The sequence below is a fragment of the Brachyhypopomus gauderio genome, chromosome 4, assembly GCF_052324685.1.
Source record: "Brachyhypopomus gauderio isolate BG-103 chromosome 4, BGAUD_0.2, whole genome shotgun sequence".
Classification (NCBI taxonomy): Eukaryota; Metazoa; Chordata; class Actinopteri; order Gymnotiformes; family Hypopomidae; genus Brachyhypopomus; species Brachyhypopomus gauderio.
In genome coordinates, this window is record NC_135214.1 from 11,326,095 (window position 1) to 11,346,547 (window position 20,453).

Consider the following 20,453-nt stretch of genomic DNA (forward strand, 5'->3'; position numbering starts at 1 on the left):
ACAGGGGGCTGGGCATACTTTGGTTACATCACCATATGATAGTACTGTACTAAAATTATTCAGTTTTTGGAGGCCTTGTGCTGATATATATGCTATATATATATACGTCATGATTTTAATGCGGTTTTTAGCGTCTCTTGTTGAGATTAATGTTGAAGCTATCAGACTGTTAGTGTGTGTTCTAGACAGTGTGGTGATGTTGCTTTCACATGCTGGTGACCGTAGGAGGAGAAGTATGTGACCTGTGACGTGGCTGAGGAGAACAAAACCGTTCTGGGTCTGGACTGCAGCGTGGGGAACCTCTACATCCCTTCTCTGTCGAAGGTAGGCGCCCGCCCCGTCCAGCAGCTACGGTCTTGGGTCTGTGTGTGATCTGTGTGGCACTAATCGACTGCTTTTGCTCTCAGCTCAACATCAGCTTCTTGCTGGATGTGAATCAGAACAGCAGTGCTGGAGATCTTAGCATTAGCATTAATGCTTCCAGGTAAGAAAAAGCTCTGTGTTGTTGTTAACCTTTAACCTGCCCCTAACCTTAACCCACCAAAGTCTATACATAAAATGTACTTTAACTTTAACACCACAGCAGACTGCCCTGATAGTACCGCCCTCACCCCCTACATTACACATAACCCGTCACGTAGACTTGATGACTCAAATCTCCAGTAAGCTAATGCAGCTCAGAGGTGTGAGCCAGATGGACTTTTACTGCTCTGGGTTGTGGATTGACTGTAACGTGAGGTATGAGTGTGAGGTATGAGTGTGAAGTATGAGTGTGAAGTATGGAAGCCAATGGCAAATCTGCCAATCTTGGTGCTCTCTGGCAAATGCCAATCGCCCTTCATGGTGTTGGGCTGTAAGCACACTTGTGGATGTTGGGCCCTCATACCACCCTCATCACAGTTTGAGCAGAAACATGGATATTAGTGGCCTGCTGGAGGACTCTGGCACTGCTCCTCCTGTTCCTCCTTGCTCAAAGAAGGAGGTATCGGTCCTGCTGCTGGGTTGTTGCCCTCCTACGGCATCTATGGTATCTGCTCCATGCTCTGGACACTGTGCTGACAGAAACAGCAAACCTTCTTGCCACAGCTCGCATTGATGTGCCATCCTGGATGAGATGCACTATCTGAGCAACTTCTGAGGGTTGTAGACACTGCATCATGCTACCTCTATGGTGAGAGAACTGACAAAAACAGAAGCGACCAAAACATCAGCCATAAAGGATGAGAACAGAGAAAAGGTCTGTGGTCACCACCTGCACTCCTTTATAGGGGGTGTCTTGCTAATTGCCTCTCATTTGTAGTAGGTGGTGTCATTGATGTAGTTGATGTGTTTGATGGTGACAGGGCATGTACAGTTAGTGTACAGACACACAGTGTTGGGACTATTGCAACGTTGGAGCGTTGGTGTATTGGAGTGTTGCAGTGTTGGGGTTTTACAGTGTTGCAGGAGTGTTGGATGTCAGTCAGCTTCAGAAATCCACCGCTGTCTCAGAAGAGCTTTTCCCGTTTTCACTGTCCTTCATTTATATGTTCTATATTTTCTCTCATGTGTCTGCACATTTTCAGACACATTTTCATGTGTTTTATTGCAGAGAGAACTATGAGAACAAGGAGCTTCTGCACGATAACCTGGCCTACCTCACACTGCCTCTGAGATACGGCGTGGACCTCAGTGTCCATGGGTGAGTCATGCAGGACACCTGGACATGGTGACACGGTTAGAGTGAGTGTGCCCACATCACACTTGATTCCTTCAGGATCAGAGACCAGTGTGAATCTGAACACAATTGGGGTCTAACTGATATCTGAGATTTAGGACAGAATGTGGAAAAACAACTGTAATGAGAACTTATTACAAATATATTATGAAATATGGTATATAAAATCTGATATAATAATATGATAGAATTTGATATTCATAAATAACAGGTAATCCAGGGTTAAGCAACCTTTTACACAGTCTCTATACTCTTTGTTCTCTCATTTTTAATGGGCAGTTTTGTATCTCCGAACTCCTTCATATTTGGAGACCACACGCTGACGTCAGTGGACTGCTACTCTGACAGGTTCAATTACACGTTTAAGGTGAGGGGGGTCTGTTCACGTTTTAAGTGAGGGGGGAGGATGTGTAGTTGCACACGTGTCCATCAGGTACACGTGTCTATCAGGAGTTTCTGCTCTTCTGATATGATGTATTCAGGTATGTTTGCTGATTTCCAGGTGATGAATGTTGGCCCCAGTAAAGCTCTCGATGCCAAAGTACAAATTGAGATCCCTCAGGTTCTCACGCCGTATCCGGACAGACTCATCCAAATCTCAGATTTACAGGTGAGACGGGAAAATAACATCACACTTTTATTACACATCAGTTTTAATGTTTGTCGTTTTTTCAATGACCAGTGTGTTAGATGGTGAAATTGTACTGGCTGGTATAAGAGAGAGCAAGCCTGCCTGTTTGTGCTACTTGGACTAAAAATGCCATGAGAAAACATGGGTCCCCTCTGGAGTTCTGGTCCTCTGGTCTGGGATTAGGAATCTGGACCCCATTCGCTTGTGAAGCTGCTTCGTGATGTAAAAATAACAAAATGAATGTGACAAATTATTTTTATAGAAAAACTCCAGACGCACATGAGGGTGAAGTGCTACTACATCTGCTGTTTAGTGGCTTGTAAATGTGACATGAGCGCAGTGTTTTATTTGGTGTGAAATTAAACCGTCACATTGTGCAGACCACTTTAGGCCAGTGTCATGTGAAGAACGGCACCCTGAAGATGAAGGATGACTGTGATGTGCAGAAGGCGTCGGTCCTGCAGGAGCTCGTCTTCTTCGTGTCGAAGAGCAGCAGGAGACGCATGGTAAAGCCTCCGCCCATTCCGGCGGGGAGGTTCGAACCGCAGCTGCGCCCTGTGGCGTGAGGAGGCGTTTCTCACGCAACTCCGCTCTCCCCGCAGTTCTGCGTGCCGGCGGACGGAGCCTGTGCCGTTGTGGAATGCAGTTTTGGCAACATTGATGTTGGCAAGGACGTCACCATCAACCTGGAAGTGGAGCTGAACCCTGAGGTTCTCCAGATCTATCCTGTGAGCACCTCTCCGTCTTACCGCACTACATGGTGTAAACCATGCTGTATTACTGCAGACACACTGCTGGACTCTCCATGAAGCGTTAACAGCGTCAGTTTGCTCAGTGTGTAGGTGTGAGCTGTATAGTGTGTTTGTGTGTGTGTGTTCAGGACGGGGTGTCATAGCTCATCTTGGAGATCCAAAGCTCTCATAGTTGTAATGTTTGCCCATAATAGAGGGTAAGAGGGTAGTAAGACACATAATGCTTTAATATGTGCCTTCATGCACTGGCCATTCAGCACAGTGTAGTTACTGTTCTCCATAAACACCCCTGTATTTCAGCACTGCCATGCAGTGTGTGTGTGTGTGTGTGTGTGTGTGTGTGTGTACCATATGCTGTGATGATGCCATGTCTGGCTCCGCCCCCACCACTAGCTGTCAAGTCTCTGTTGTCCTGTCCCATGTGCCGTGCCCACCTTCTGATTTGTAACCCCGCCTATTGTTATCAGTCTCATGTGTCCCTCGTTTAGCTCCTTGCCAGTGTCTTGTATTTGGTCCATTGTGTCAGTAGTTCTGTTAATCTGCTGTCTGTTTGTGTTCTTGCTGGATAACCTTGGCCTTTCCGTTTAGTTTGTGTCTAGTCCTTTAGCTGTTCATGTTCGTGTATCTCCCGTGTCTAGTCCTTTAGCTGTTCGTGTTCATGTATCTCCCGTGTCTAGTCCTTTAGCTGTTCGTGTTCATGTATCTCCCGTGTCTAGTCCTTTAGCTGTTCGTGTTCATGTATCTCCCGTGTCTAGTCCTTTAGCTGTTCGTGTTCATGTATCTCCCGTGTCTAGTCCTTTAGCTGTTCGTGTTCATGTATCTCCCGTGTCTAGTCCTTTAGCTGTTCGTGTTCATGTATCTCCCGTGTCTAGTCCTTTAGCTGTTCGTGTATCTCCCGTGTCTAGTCCTTTAGCTGTTCGTGTATCTCCCGTGTCTAGTCCTTTAGCTGTTCGTGTATCTCCCGTGTCTAGTCCTTTAGCTGTTCGTGTTCGTGTATCTCCCGTGTCTAGTCCTTTAGCTGTTCGTGTTCATGTATCTCCCGTGTCTAGTCCTTTAGCTGTTCGTGTTCATGTATCTCCCGTGTCTAGTCCTTTAGCTGTTCGTGTATCTCCCGTGTCTAGTCCTTTAGCTGTTCATGTTCATGTATCTCCCGTGTCTAGTCCTTTAGCTGTTCATGTTCATGTTCATGTATCTCCCGTGTCTAGTCCTTTAGCTGTTCGTGTTTGTGTATCTCCCGTGTCTAGTCCTTTAGCTGTTCGAGCTCCTCGTGTTTCCTTAGCCCTAGCCTTGCTGAGTAGTAGTGTCTGTGTATTTGCCCTAATGTTTAGTATTGGTTTATGTGACCTGTGTCCTCCTTGTATCAGTGTTTATTAAAATATGGTTTTCCTGCATCTGTCCTACATCCTTGATACAAGCGATTATCTTCAGCCTTGTGTTGAGAGTGATAATTTAATCAGTTTATTACAAATAAGCCTAAGTGAGATATATAAATAACTCCAAGTGATAATGTGACTAATGACCACAGTCAACTGTGAATGATTGATAGAAGTTCATTTGTTATTCACCCGGTTACACAAAACATTAACTATTAGCCTAACAGATTAGACTAATTGTAGTGTATCTGTGACAGTGTAAGGTGAGTGTGTGATTGTGTGTCATTGTGCTAATTCAGGTCATTTTCATAAAAAGACAAATGTGGTTAGGTGTAATTTAAGTACTGAACCCACCCCACATTAGTCCAGTTGTCCTGACTGACGTGAGTGTGGTTCTGGTCTCTAGGGCAGGCATGCACTGATGCAGATGGACACCATCATCTCTGTGGTGTCACCAGTGAAGGACGCCAACACCATACTCCTGAAAGATGATGTCATCTCTAGGGTAGGCCTGCAGAACCTCTAAATGCAGTGGTGGGGGAGAACGTGGGGGTGAACATGCTACATTCCCAGACATGCACAGGGCATCTCCGGTCCCCTAATGCACACTCTCTGAGCTCAAATAGTGCAGTTAGTGCCCGTGTGGGACGCCTGGGTCTGTACACACGTCCCCCATTTAATGCACTCGGTACACCGATTTTTTTGGCACTTTTATCAAAGTCAGTTTTCTGTAGTGACCCAGAAATCAAAGCAGGTGTGAATGTGATTTGATACACACCAGTACTTTGTTTGTTTGTTTTTGTTTTGGAATCTGTGAACTACACACCAAAAGTTTTTGCAATGTAACAAATGTTTAATGTGTCCTGACTGACTCAGCTTGGTTTATAATTCCATCCTCATCAAAATGTAAGAGGGTGACAGCAGCTGACCTTTCACCCCTGTCCCCTGCAGGTGACCCTGGAGGCATACTACAGCCAGCAGCCCCAGCCTGTGGTGGGCGTGGTGATCATAGTGGTCAGTCTGGTCCTGGGTCTGCTCATCCTGGCCATGCTGGTCGTGTGCCTGTGGAACGTGAGTCAGGCTGCCTCTACCTCTACACACACACTCACTCCACTCCCTTACACGCAACATTTATTTACATGTTTATATTTGAAAATCATTGAGTCCCAGATGATGGAGGCCTGAGTAACGCTAAAGCCTATTGTGTGTGTACACGTGTGCTCACGTGTGTGTACACGTGCACACCTGTGTGTGTGTGTGTGTGTGTGTGTGTGTGCTTCTGTCCTCCACAGGCTGGGTTCTTCAAACGGAAGACAAAAGAAGACCAAGACAAGCTGCGACGGGACAGTTGGGACTATGTCCCTAAGAACGCCAGCTTGTCGTAAACCGGGACATTCTCTCTGCTGCTTCCACACTCGAGGACAGAGAAGAAACTTAAGGACAAACGCTGCAAACCTGTGCTGGGCTTTACAGAGTGAACAGAACCAAACCCATGATGTGTCGCGTCCAGACGGGCTCTGCGTAGTGCAGAGAAACCGCAGCAGACGGAACATTGCTTCTCTTTCTCCAGGAGCAAAGCCAAGGCGCTTGTGTGTGTGTGTGTGTGTGTGTGTGTGGGTGGACTAGAGGCCGTTAGGGCAGGACACGTGTCCTGACGTGACGCCGTCCTGACGTGAGGTCCGGAGCCAGCTGAGGAGGATGTGTGAGAGAGCACAGGAGGTCGCCGTGGCGACACCGTCGTGCGCAGCGCCAAACACACCCTGCCTCCAGCATGCCTTCACGTCTCTCCATCACCAAGCTGTCGCACCGCAGGGTCAACGGAAGCCCCCTGATCCCTCCCTGTCTCTCTCTCTGTCCCTCCCTGTCTCTCTCTGTCCCTCTTTTCCATCTCTCTGTCCCTCTATCTCTCTTCTCTCTCTGTCTGTCTTCCCTGTCTTTCTATCTCTGTCTGTCTCTCTCTCTCTCTCTCTGTCCCTCCCTGTCTCTCTCTGTCCCTCTTTTCCATCTCTCTGTCCCTCTATCTCTTCTCTCTCTGTCTGTCTTCCCTGTCTTTCTATCACTGTCTCTCTCTCTCTCTGTCTGTCTCTCTCTCTCTCTGTCTTCCCTGTGTCTCTGTGGATTGTCTCTTCAGTCTCTGTCTCCTGCTGCTGAATTTAATGGTTGGAAGTTTGGAAGGAGACGGTGTTGGAGACACCAGATGGAAGGAGTGTGCCGTTGCCGTGGTGTTGGCTGGCTGCCGTGGTAACAGAGTGAAAGCTGCTGCGCTACAGACAAATGACAAGACTGACATGAGCCTGGCACCCAGCCACCAGTGTGTGTGTGTGTGTGTGCGTGTGTGTGTGTGAGAGAGAGAGAGAAAGTGAGATGGTGAATGTCACATACTGCTGTGTGTCACACTGCAGTCTTTTCTTTACCCCATGAGGTAGTTCATCAAAGTGTGTGCGTGTGTGCGCGTGTGTGTATGTGTGTAAGAGTGAAATGGAGAACATGTCACACACTGCTGCGTCACACTTTCACACTTTATCTGTGAGTTGGACTGCCGGAGTTGCAGAGCTGAAGATGTCGTACATACATAGATACCAGGGCACAGTCTGAGCACCTCTATCTCCCTCTCTACACTGGAGGGGCCGAGCAGAGAGGGCCCGGGGCCTGGGGCCCTGTGCACACTGCCTGTCAGGCACAGAGAGGGCCCAGGGCCTGGGGCCCTGTGCACACTGCCCATCAGGCACAGAGAGGGCCCGGGGCCTCGGGCCCTGTGCACACTGCCTGTCAGGCACAGAGAGGGCCCGGGGCCCTGTGCACACTGCCCGCCAGGCCCAGGGCCCCATCAGGGAACTTCCACAGTGATTAAAGCATGTACTTGAATCAAAGTGATGAGTGTATTTATATTAAATAATGTATTTATATTAAAGAAGCCCATGTTGCAGTTCAGGGACGGACACGTTAAATGCACATTCCACTGTTTTATTCAAATCACTATTTTAATAAATTAAGGATTTTACTGTTTTTATCCCTTAAAGAAATTTTTTTAAAGACTTTGACAGTGTTTGTCTCAACTTGTGCTTTGGTATAATTGAAGTGACTATGCACTGGATGTCATGGGTGTATATCCTGCCTTTCTGCTTGGACATAAATGGACATTTTCTGTTTGATTGTTTATTCTTCGTTTTGTCTTCTTTGTCTGAACAATGGTGAAAAGATACTATATAGTACAGTATATTTTATCTTTGTGTGGGTATGTACTGTAATGTATTGCATGAGTGTGTGTGAGTGAGAGTGTGTGTGTGTGTGTGTGTGTGTTTATATACAGCTGCATGTGATCAGTGGTTCCTCAGATTCTTCCAAATCAGCTCCAAACAGCGTGAGTATCTGGGGATGAACTCTGCAGAATAACCACAGTGCAGTCAGCCCAGTTACACACACACACACACACACACGCACACATACACACACACACACACACGCACACACACACACACACACACACACACACACAGCCTTTCCCTCAGCCAGCTTGTTCAGTCTTGGATTAGCCTTCCAACAGCGGCCACCTTTTCTGAATCTCAAAGGTTTATTACCAGTATTACATCATAATTAAATCCTTGTCACGGCAGACTTGAAAATGTCTAAAAGCATTTAAAAGTGTGTGTATGTGAAGTTGTGTGTGTTGGAGCATGGGTCAGTATTTTGATGTGGGTGTATTTGTGTGTGTGTGTGTGTGTGTGTGTGTGTGTGTGTGTGTGTGTGTGTGTGTGTGTGTGTGTGTGTGTGTGTGTGTGTGTGTGTGTGTGTGTGAACATGGTACCTAATGAGCACCTCCCCTGACACCTCCAGTAGCTCCCCGTCCAGGTTCCAGGGGTGGGTTCCCTCGCGGGTCATGGAGCCACGTCTGGACTCTCCGCCCTCGTGTTGTGAGGCGTGGCCAGCCCGGCTCCTCGGAGAGCACGGCCGTAACCGCAGAGCACGCACCACATGGGTCTCCACAAACGGCGAATTGAACTACACCGCAACATAACATTATCTCACTATATTATCTAGATAGATAGATGAACAGACAGGGAATGGTATTAAAAATTGCACAAGGTTTCTAAAGTATAAGCATGTTTTGAAATTTCTTTTTTAAGACCTCTACATCTTGAACTAATCAGTTAATCCCTAACATCTATATTGTATATATGGAAACAGGCCTGTTTCTTGCTTTGTGTGAGATGCTCTATTGTGGCTTTAAACAGAGGCGGCATATCTAACGTCCACAAGGGGGCAGTGAAAAACAGCAGGATAAGGGGCCTCCTACAACTGTAGCCAGTGAACGGGGCCCTCCAGCCAGACCCACACTGGGCCCAGAGCCCAGCATGGCAACCCACATTCAGTGTTCAGCCCATAACACTGTAATGGCCCACTCAAGAGAGCTTTATTATCATTGGTTTGTTGTGTGGTATAATAAGAATCATTTTTCCTTTCCAAATTTAATTGGATAATATAAAGTAGTCCTCTTCACTGCCATGATGCAGGCATTAGTCCAACATAAATTTTGAAGCAAATCTTGGACTGGAATAAGTGTGTGTGTGTGTGTGTGTGTGTGTGTGTGTGTGTATGTGTGTGTGTGTTATGGGGGGGGGGGGTCTAAGCAGTTCTTTGTCTTGTCTTTCTCTATGCAGAGCCATAAGGACAACAGTGAGATCACTTACATCACCACACACACACACACACACTGCAGTCAATGGAGAGAGAACCTCAACCCTTCTGCTCCTTTTAAGCTGTGTATTTATAGAATGTAGGTTACCAGTCTGCACGAGGGATAGACGGGGAGGTGATGTGAGGATGTGACACAAGCTAATCACTATTAGCCTCAGAAGTGTTTTATGGGAATCTCACAATCAATGACTAATTTGACTTGACAGTATGCTAATTCGCTTAGGCTCGGAAGGCTGCTAACTCCATTAGCATCTGGGATTTCCTGATCATTGGGGCGACATGGAATAAACCAAACGACTGTACCACTTTTCTGAGTTTGCTGCTGTGTTTCAAATGACCTTACCTGATGACTGGTGCTGTTGTATCTTTTCAGGTGCTTGATGAACTCTGACCTGGATGTGTTTGCTGTGGCAATGAGAGCCATGCTGTTGTTGTTCAGTCTGAGTGATAGACAGATCTTTACACACTCACACAGCACAGACGCACATACGCGAGCACACACACACACATACACACACACGTCTTCTAGACTACTGCCTCCTATAGTATACATTACTATCTCTTGTAGGTAGGCAAACTGATCAGTGCTGGGAGGTATAGTGGTGGTGGGGGGGGGGGGGGGTAACAGGGCTGTAGGGGGACATCTGTTCAGTTTAATCAGACCTGTTATGGCGTGATTATCCTACTTAGGTGACTTTGACTTGAGCCGTCTGATCCAGCAACCAGGTCCAGTTTGGATCATTACCTGGCTTCACCCAAACTCCGCCCCCAGCACAGCACCAGGGCCGTCTAGGGGCCATCTAGGGGCCGTCTGGGAGCCAGGGCTGGCTAGCCCACTATTTCAGACCCACTGCCCATGTCACAGAGGTCCGTCACAGCTGTACATCACACAGACCACTGCACTGTTTAAATACTTAAAATACTGCTTAAATAACTGCAGTATGTAACACTTGTTCCACTCGGTTATTGTTGTGAAATGTTTGTTATTGTTGGTATTATTATTATTATTGTAGTTGTTGTTGATGTTGGCTCTTTCCATCATCACCTGTAATGTGCAGCACACTCTACGTTTACACACTGATGCATCCGCTCACCACCCACTTGATCAGACACTCCTGTACTCATCTGCACCGGCTGCTTTATCAGACTGCTCTCTCTGCTTTATCAGACTGCTCTGTCTGCTTTATCAGACTGCGTCTTACATACGCTTCTCCAGAGCACAATATCTCACACACACAATAACACACACACACACACACACACACTGATTACTGATCTTCTGACCTCAGAACCACGTGTACATGGCATTGTTTGAGTAATAGACCACTGTTACCACAGCACACACCCTGAGATGATAGTGGGTTTGGTGGGGTGTGAGTGAATCATCAGACACAGATGTGCTAGAGGTTTTACATGTACAAGTGTCACTGCTCTGACTTTCAGGACTGGTTAACACCCAGGATGGTGATCACTGCACTTGTGCTCCTGTAGGCTACAGGATGGTGATCACTGCACTTGTGCTCCTGTAGGCTACAGGATGGTGATCACTGCACTTGTGCTCCTGTAGACTACAGGATGGTGATCACTGCACTTGTGCTCCTGTAGGCTACAGGATGGTGATCACTGCACTTGTGCTCCTGTAGACTACAGGATGGTGATCACTGCACTTGTGCTCCTGTAGACTACAGGATGGTGATCACTGCACTTGTGCTCCTGTAGGCTACAGGATGGTGATCACTGCACTTGTGCTCCTGTAGGCTACAGGATGGTGATCACTGCACTTGTGCTCCTGTAGGCTACAGGATGGTGATCACTGCACTTGTGCTCCTGTAGGCTACAGGATGGTGATACTGCACTTGTGCTCCTGTAGACTACAGGATGGTGATCACTGCACTTGTGCTCCTGTAGACTACAGGATGGTGATTACTGCACTTGTGGGGTATGAAGAGCTACAGACTCCAACTCTGCTCCTCAGACTAGATGATTATGTCGAGGTTTTATAAGGTTTATATGGACAATAAAACTCACTGCAGTGCTTTCTGTGAGCTTTATATCTTAAGATGTAATGATTATTCTCTTGTAATCATTAAACTAATAGCAGCTCCAGAGAAGCTATCCTATCTGGCTAATGTAAAATGTTCTGAACCAAACTGTCAGCTGCATAGGCAGTTGTGAGTATAGTGTGTAGGGGGGCATAGTGGTGAGTATCGTGTGCATGGTGTGTAATGGTGAGTTTGGTGTAGGGAGCATAGGGAGCGTAGTGGTGAGTATGGTGTGAGTGGAGAGTGTAGTGGTGAGTCCAGTCTGTTTTCGAGAGCTCTGACCTGGTGAAAGGAGCCAGGCCTCTCGGGGCCACTGAGCACAGGCATGGGATAGACATGATGCTGATGTTGAGGTATAGACCCCTACGGGTCTGCCACAGAGTCTCCTCTCCTGGAGAGAGAGCGAGAGAGAGATAAAGTCACAGTTATACAGACAGAAAGGGAAGCCATCACTCAACAGTACTGACAAATACTGCCCTTGACTAATACTACCCCACACCCCTTCACTAATACTACCCCACATTCCTTACTAGTACTACCCCACACACCTCACTAGTACTACCCCACACCCCTTCACTAATACTACCCCACACACCTCACTAATACTACCCCACACACCTTCACTAATAATACCCCACACACCTCACTAGTACTACCCCACACCCCTTCACTAATACTACCCCACACCCCTCACTAATACTACCCCACACAACTCACTAATACTACCCCACACCCCTCACTAATACTACCCCACACACCTCACTAGTACTACCCCACACCCCTTCACTAATACTACCCCACAACCCTCAGTAATAATACCCCACACCCCTCACTAATACTACCCCACACACCTCACTAATACTACCCCACACACCTTCACTAATACTACCCTACAACCCTCAGTAATAATACCCTACACCCCTCACTAATAATACCCCACACCCCTTCACTAATACTACCCCACACCCCTTCACTAGTACTACCCCACACCCTTCACTAATACTACCCCACACCCCTTCACTAATACTACCCCACAATCCTCAGTAATAATACCCCACACCCCTCACTAATAATACCCCACACGACTCACTAGTACTACCCCACACCCCTTCACTAATACTACCCCACACCCCTTCACTAATACTACCCCACACTCCTCACTAATACTACCCCACACACCTCATTAGTACTACCCCACACCCCTTCACTAATACTACCCCAAACACCTCACTAAAAAATGAAATGAAATGAAATGAAATGAAAAATGAAATGAAATGAAAAAAATGAAATGTGCCATATTTTGTCAATTGTGATTTTTACACCCCAATCGAAATTTGTCCTCCGCTTTTAACCCATCTGTGCAGTCAGAACACACACACACACTAGTGATTACTAGGGGGCTGTGGATCACACGTGCCCAGAGCGGTGGGCAGCCCTAGCCCGGCGCCCGGGGAGCAGTTGGGGTTAGGTGCCTTGCTCAAGGACACCTCAGTCATGGCCTGTCTGGGAATCGAACCCACGACCCTCCGGTCACAAGTCCAGTTCCCTAACCGCCAGGCCATGACTGCCCCACTAATACTACCCCACACCCCTACACTAATACTACCCCTCATTAGTACTACCCCACAGCAGGACTGTACTGAGCTGACTGGGCTGCACTCACCACACTCCTCCAGATGGATCTCCTCCTCAGCTCTGTTCAAACACAGAGCACTGGGGCTGAGTACACAATAATCACATATACCTCTATAGAACAATATACATCATAATGTACAGTTGTGATCAAATTTATTCAACCCCCAATGCTGCGAAGGGTTTTATGGAATTCAGTGCACATTTGTAATTGTGTTCATAATGAAATCTTACAAAGACTTGTTAAAGAACTAAATGCAACTAAGATAGCATCAATTTTTTTTGTCATAAAGTATTAAATGGCCTTTTTGTGATTTCTTCATTGACACAATTATTCAACCCCTTTACGACTACCACTCCTAAGAACAGAGGTTCATTCCAGTGTTTTCCATCAGGTATTGAAAACATCTGTGGATGTCAACGAGCAGCAATCAAACATGATAAGCACCAATTAGGCAGATTTAAAAGGACTGTGATACTCAGCTCCTTCTAGACATCTACTGGTGTGTTTCCAAGCATGGTGAAGGCAAGAGAATGGTCCCAGAAGACAAGAGAAGAGGTTATTGCTCTTCACAAGAATGGCAATGGATATAAAAAGATTGCGAAGTTGTTAAATATTCCAAGAGACACTATCGGAAGTATCATTCGCAAGTTCAAGTTAAAGGGCACAGTGGAAACGTTACCTGGTCGTGGCAGAAAGAAGATCCTGACCGCGACTGCTGTGCGCTACCTGAAGCGTAATGTGGAGAAAAATCCCCGCGAGACTGCTAAGGAACTGAAAAAAGACCTGTCAGATGTGGGCACTGAAGTTTCAGCTCAGACAATAAGGCGCGCACTGCATAACGAAGACCTCCATGCCAGAACGCCCAGACGCACCCCCTTGCTGACTCCAAAGAACAAGAAAAGTCGACTGCAGTATGCCAAAAGTCATGTGGACAAGCCACAAAGGTTTTGGAACAGTGTACTGTGGTCAGATGAAACTAAATTAGAACTGTTTGGGACAATGGACCAGCGCTATGTTTGGAGAAGGAAGAACCAGGCTTATGAACAAAAGAACACCTTGCCTACTGTGAAGCATGGCGGGGGGTCAATTATGCTTTGGGGCTGTTTTGCTTCTAATGGTACAGGAAAGCTTCAACGTGTGCAGGGTACCATGAATTCCCTTCAGTACCAGGAGATCTTGGAGGAAAATGTGATGGAGTCAGTCACAAACCTGCGGCTTGGGAGACGTTGGACCTTCCAACAGGACAATGAACCGAAGCACACATCCAAGTCCACTAGAGCATGGTTGAACATGAAAGGCTGGAACATTCTAGAGTGGCCATCGCAATCACCAGACTTAAATCCAATTGAGAACCTCTGGTGGGACCTAAAGAAGGCAGTTGCAGTGCGCAAGCCTAAGAATGTGACTGAACTGGAGGCTTTTGCCCATGAAGAATGGGCTAAGATACCCATAGGTCGCTGCAAGACACTTGTGTCAAGCTATGCTTCACGCTTGAAAGCTGTCATAACTGGAAAAGGATGTTGTACTAAGTACTAAAAAATAATGTCACTAGGGGGTTGAATAAAACTGATAATGATGTGAGCACAGTAAAGACATTTGTGGTTATTCCATCATAAATATTATGTTATGTTTGTCTAATTTATAAGTGCCTCTTTGATATAATTGTAAATAAGATGACTGAAATGATCAAAATCAATGTCAAACTGGCCAAAACACTTTATTTCAGTGGGGGTTGAATAAATTTGATCACAACTGTATATCTGTATAATAATGTACACCAGTGTATATCTGTGTAATAACAGTTTGGATCCAGCCGAGCTTTCCTTGCTTGTGTGTGTGTGAGGCAGTCGTGCCTACTCTCTTCAGCTGGGTGACCTTCAACGCTTCCAGCACTCTGAACCAGCCCAATGGCAATTAAACAGGGGGAGGTTTGTTTAAAATCACATTCACATAATTATGGTGCAGAGTGGGAGAAGGAGAGCAGGTGGGGAGGTGGGAGGAGGTGTAACTCACTCGCTCTGACCCGACGCTCCACCGCTGCAGGTTATAAAGGAGAACTCACAGTCTTCAGGTCTTCATAGTCACCATCATCATCAGAAGGAGGGAGAGGGAGAGAGAGATGGGAAGAAGGGGGAGGGGAGAGAGAGTGGGAGTGAGAGATGGAGAGAGAGGGTGGGAAAGGTAGAAGCCAGAGACATGGTGGCAGGAAAAGGAGGTGGAGAGAGAGAACAAATGTTTTAGATAAGAAGAGAGGTGGATTTCTCTGTGTGGCACGACCCACTCAACACTGACTGCAGCTTTGACTGAGAACAGGACACACTGTCCCCAGATCTTCTCACAGCAGACACACAATGATCCCCAGAGAGAGGGGGGTAGGGAGAGAGAGAGGGAGAGAGAGAGAGGTAGGAAAAGAGAGGTAGGGATAGAGAGAGAGGGGGAAGAGAGATGGTGAAGAAGCTAGAAGGAAAAAATGGCTACAAAGAAATGGACAGAGAGCAAAGATGTGGACAAAAAGTGTGTGTGTGTGTGTGTGTGTGTGTGTGTGTGTGTGTGTGTGTGTGTGTGTGTGTGTGTGTGTGTGTGTGTGTGTGTGTGTGTGAAAGAGACACCTGTGTGTATATGTGTGTGTGTGTGCACGTGCGTGTATGTGTGTGTGTGTGTGTGTGTGTGTGTGTGTGAAAGAGACGGCCATGTTCATGCTTACTTGAGGTTGGCCAGTGTTTTAATGAGGGCGAAGTCCTGGCGCTGGCTTGGTGGGATCCAGCGGTGTGTGTCCGCCAGCGCCTGTGTGTGTCCGCCAAACCCAAACATGGCGGAGAAAGAGAAGCGCAGCAGCCTGACGCCCACAGAACCCACAGAACTGATACTGCACATGGGTACTGACCGCCTGTACCCTGTACACACACGCACACACACATGCACACACATGCACACACACGCATACACACGCATGCACACGCACACACACGCATACACACACACACACACACACACACACACACAAATCAAACAACACAAGCTGCACAAACGGAGCACATGTGCACACAGACACAGACATTGTGTGAACCCGTTTCCTCTTTACTGTACAAACATGCTGACAGAGGAATCAACCCACGACCTGTCTGTACGTCAGCGTGTCTTCAAACGGAGACATCAAAAACCTCTACAAGAAGCACCTGGGGACCCAAAACCCTGGCATGATACTTCAAAAACCCACATTCCTTCACTTCGCTGCAGAATCAAGGCCTGGTCCTGGTCCTGGTCCTGGTCCTCTAGGTGGTGTCCTGAGGCTGAGGCCTATACTGGCATGAGGATGATCTCCATGGAGACGACTAAGCTTTCCTGTAAGTCTCTCTGTACAAGGACGTCTGCTAAATGAATCCGCCACTCATGTTCAGTTTATAACATGGCTACTGTTGGCTGGATAGTTTGGTATGATTTGTGTGTGTGTGTGTGTGTGTGTGTGTGTGTGTGTGTGTGTGTGTGTGTGTGTGTGTGTGTGTGATAGATCTTGTGGGCCATTGGCTGCACCCTTGTGAAATCCTCTCAGCTATTGCCATCCCTGACCCTTTTTCTTGGGCCAGCCCCCTCCATACAGTTCCCCCTCCCTGCTCATGAATTATTCATCAGCTCATTCAAAATCCCGCCAGTTGGCCTTATTCACATGCGTAAATATTGCTTAATTAGAAATGAACAAGCCCTCTATTGGCCCCCGTAAACAGGAATCACGCCTTAGTTTGTGTCAGGTGCTCTACATGCTGCCCATGTTTTTGTATAGCTTCTTTTTTCCCCTTTACAGTAAAAAGACACTCACACACTCTTTTGCGGGTCTTTTGCGGGTTCCACACCAGACTGTCGAAGGGTGTGTAGATACACCGTGTCTGGTGTGTAGATACAACCACACCTGCTGACTGTTCCCAGTTCTGGACTAAATGTCCAAAGTACCCAGCACACGACCAAGACGCTCCTCACCATAACACACAGAGGGTGCCAATCTCAATTAGCATCGACACAAGAACACCCAGTACCCACTCCTAGCCCCCCACCTCCCCGAGGTCAGTGGCGATGAGTAACACCACCATATGGAGCAGATCTCCAGCCTGAAGAGTTAATGATGGGGTATGTCCTCCAGTGAACACAGGGCTGTCCCAGGTTAATCGCTCACAGCTCCAGCCAAGCGTCTGAGAGGGACAGAAGCCTCGAAAGCCACCCGCTGATTTGACACTACACAAAACGTCTGGAGTCAGGAGAAGAACTTTTACCACATGTACACACACACATTCACTGCTTCAACCAATATGACACTTGGTTGGTTGTGAACTACAATTCCACTCTCACCACTCAGCACCAAGTTGTTGTTTTCTTCAAGCCTTCCAAACACCAACAAATACAACACATCATGACAGGACCAAAACAGCATATAAAATACAGTTTATTCATTCAGGTCATTAGGTTACTACGTTGTTTTGAGCATTTATTTTGGACAGTAATTCTACTGTGAAGCCACAGTTCCAAGATCATCCTTTTTTCCGGGATGCAAGCCTAGCTGTGTGTGTATGTGTGTGTGTGTGTGTGTGTGTGTGTGTGTGTGTGTGTGTGTGTGTGTATGTGTAATCCCCCGACACAAGCCAAATCCGCTTGTCTGTCATGCTAAGCCCAGGAGAGATTGCAAAGGCAACACAATGGACCAGACACATCAGCGCTAACTTCACAAAAAAACACCTGACAGACAGACACACACACACACACACACACACACACACACACACACACACACATGCCTGCTGTCCAAAAAGAAGACACAGGCCTTTAGCCAAAAACATGGCCTGGCCAAAAAGCCGTACAACACACAGCCACATAGAAAAAAGACACCAGGACTGCACACCAAGAACAGAAGTGCCTGACTGACGACAAGTCAACCCCCCACCTTACACACACACACACACACACACACACATACACACACACACACACACACACACACACACACACACACACACACACACACACACACACACACACACACACACACACACACTCTGTCTCCCTCTCGGGATCAACTCTTGTTAGGTAGGACCTGTTAAACAGCATCTCTGGTACTGAAGAGACAGATCTCACACTGGGGCGATACCCCCACTCCCCAAACACCAGTCTTCTAACTCTAATTACACAGCAGATCATGGAGACTGCGATCTGCTGCTACAATAAAAATGAGACAGAGAAAGAGAGAGAGAGAGAGAGAGAGAAAGAAAGAGAGAGAAAGGGAGAGAAAGCAAGAAACAGAGAGCACCTACGATTAACAGTGGGAACATGGCCCCTGTACACACACAACTCAGTGGATTTGAAAAGTAAATAGGAATCCCATTTACATATTAATATAGTGTATATTTTTGCTCCATTAAATTCCCCTCCCCAGCTCCTATGGGCCTGGATGTGTCTTTAATCTCACACACATGCAGGACTAAGCAGAGGTGGGGACTCGAGTCACATGACTTGGACTCGAGTCAGACTCGAGTCATTAATATTAAGACTTTTGACTTGACTTGAAAAAATATTCAGAGACTTAGACTTGACTTGGACTTTTACACCAATAACTTGGGACTTGAATTGGACTTGAACCTGTTTACTTGCAAAGACTTGATTTTTTTTTACCCCAAATCTAAATTTTAAAACGCATATTAATATTTATAAAGTGCGCCCCATTAATTTCATTTCCGTCCTTCTGACGCAAACCAGTCCTCTGCTTTTCCACACTCTGTACGCGTGTGTGTGCATGAGCTGCAGCACAACCAATCAAATGGGGGGTTGGCGAACGTAAATTTTTACCGGGCGGGGTGTAAAATGGACACAAATTAAGTATTATATCGCGATCGATCGATCGCCAGTGGTTGGTGCCAGAGCGAACTAGTAACTCATTGAATCATAGATGTGGATCAGAGGTAAATAAACTAGATTTTTTTCCGGCATGAGAAATCGGATGTGTGGTGTGAGAGCGTGTGAAGACGGTCAAATGCGTGTGTCTCACGCTCAATGCGTGAGAGTTGGCAACCCTGGGTTCTGTATCTGAACTCGGGGAAGAGAGCCTCTCTCTGTCACCATCATAATATCCAGTTCTATCTCAGCATGGATTGTGTATTTGAAGACATCTACGTCGAGAAAAAAATATATTGAAAAAAGTGGAGCGAGTTTTCAGCTATGGGGACATCATTCATCGTGCACAAATGACATACAGACTTTTGGCCAGCAAATGCAATGCAGAATAGTTTACTGAAATGTCTAAAGTTGCAGATTCCTGTTAATTGTTCAGTTCTTATATTTGTTTGTCTTGTGTCAGTCACACATGTTCTCCAGGAAACCAGATAAGAGAAGAGAGGGAAAATGCTGTTATGGTTCTTTGTATTGTACTGTGAAAATATCAGCACTTTTTATTTGAACATGGAGTTCTACTTATGACTTTTTACAGAATATTTATTTCTGGAAAATTGTAGTTTAAAGTATGAATATTTTTGCAGCTAAGTTTAACAAATTGAACTGTGCAATAAAGAGGTGTAATTTTAATTTTTTTTTATACTTCGTGTTTTCAGTTGCACATGTTTTATCAAGATTTGAGGAGAATACAGATTTAAAAAAGAACACATGTCTATTATTTACATTTAAAATATACCTGCAACATTGGTAAAAAAAAAAAGACTCGAAAGGACTTGAAATTCCAAGTTTCAGACTTGGGACTTGACTTGACTGTTGCCTGTCTTGACTCGAGACTTGACTTGACTTGAGTGTCTTTGCTTGAGACTTGACTCGGGACTTGAGGTATAAAGACTTGGACTTACTTGAGACTTGCAAAACACTGACTTGGTCCCACCTCTGGGACTAAGGGTGAGACACACACACATATACACACACACACACACCGCAGGGAGAGTGTGAGAGAGACACCTACCCATGATGATGTGCATAGCTGCAGTCACAGGATGTCTGACACCATGGGCGGAGCAGGCCACAACGTCTGTAGAACCTGCAGACACAACCCTGCGCTATAAATCCACATATGAGGACATCCATAGACTAGAGCTCACACTCCAACCAAAACCCTGTGAGAACCACCTGCCCACACGATGGTGGAACTTCTGTAGTCCTGCAGTGTTCAACTGTAAATATTCATTTAAATAATGCATATTAATTAAATTCTTCTGTTACACACCTCTGTGAACCATCTCAGTGACACAAAACGTGTTTTCCTCAAACTTTACCTCAGATTTCATTTTTTCTTAATGAACCGTCTCAAGAAGAAGGGTTAATGATTAGTAGATCATGGCTATAAATCAGGGGGCACAGGAACAGGTGTGTGTGTGTGTGTGTGTATGTGCGTGTGTGTTTGGTCACTGAGAGAGGACCTCTACACCCATATCAGGTGACCAGACTATCTGGGGTGCATGTTTGTCCAGATTAACGAGGAATGAAAACAAATATCTGAAGAGGCCAGCAGGGTCTGAGCTTCACACATCGAACCACTCACTTCTGACCAAGACACCGGGATCTACACACACACACACGCACGCACGCACGCGCACACACACACACACACACACACACACACACACACACAC

At 46.4% G+C, this 20,453-nt stretch overlaps 2 protein-coding genes across 4 annotated transcripts in view; one reads left to right on the forward strand and one right to left on the reverse strand.

Annotated features, from left to right (window-relative positions):
* The window catches only part of itga4 (integrin alpha 4), a 27,800-nt gene extending 20,170 nt beyond the window's left edge, over nucleotides 1-7,630 (forward strand). Inside the window, exons 19-28 of the mRNA XM_077002171.1 lie at nucleotides 226-324; nucleotides 408-484; nucleotides 1,592-1,681; nucleotides 1,997-2,084; nucleotides 2,220-2,327; nucleotides 2,729-2,854; nucleotides 2,951-3,076; nucleotides 4,880-4,978; nucleotides 5,425-5,544; nucleotides 5,766-7,630. Of these exons, the coding sequence (XP_076858286.1) occupies nucleotides 226-324; nucleotides 408-484; nucleotides 1,592-1,681; nucleotides 1,997-2,084; nucleotides 2,220-2,327; nucleotides 2,729-2,854; nucleotides 2,951-3,076; nucleotides 4,880-4,978; nucleotides 5,425-5,544; nucleotides 5,766-5,858 (1,026 nt within the window). The 3' untranslated portion in view covers nucleotides 5,859-7,630. The remainder of the gene's footprint in view (nucleotides 1-225; nucleotides 325-407; nucleotides 485-1,591; nucleotides 1,682-1,996; nucleotides 2,085-2,219; nucleotides 2,328-2,728; nucleotides 2,855-2,950; nucleotides 3,077-4,879; nucleotides 4,979-5,424; nucleotides 5,545-5,765) is intronic.
* The window catches only part of cerkl (CERK like autophagy regulator), a 52,794-nt gene continuing 39,762 nt past the window's right edge, over nucleotides 7,422-20,453 (reverse strand). The window contains exons 6-13 of one of the 3 annotated variants that reach the window (XM_077002173.1): nucleotides 19,787-19,861; nucleotides 15,551-15,740; nucleotides 14,860-14,919; nucleotides 12,874-12,905; nucleotides 11,493-11,601; nucleotides 9,512-9,573; nucleotides 8,279-8,472; nucleotides 7,422-7,855 (exon numbers count right to left, since the gene is read on the reverse strand). In XM_077002173.1, the coding sequence (XP_076858288.1) occupies nucleotides 8,279-8,472; nucleotides 9,512-9,573; nucleotides 11,493-11,601; nucleotides 12,874-12,905; nucleotides 14,860-14,919; nucleotides 15,551-15,740; nucleotides 19,787-19,861 (722 nt within the window). In that variant the 3' untranslated portion in view covers nucleotides 7,422-7,855. Of the gene's footprint in view, nucleotides 7,856-8,278; nucleotides 8,473-9,511; nucleotides 11,071-11,492; nucleotides 11,602-12,873; nucleotides 12,906-14,859; nucleotides 14,920-15,550; nucleotides 15,741-19,786; nucleotides 19,862-20,453 lie in introns of those variants that run through there. The other 2 variants (XM_077002172.1, XR_013130382.1) reach the window with 2 other exon arrangements.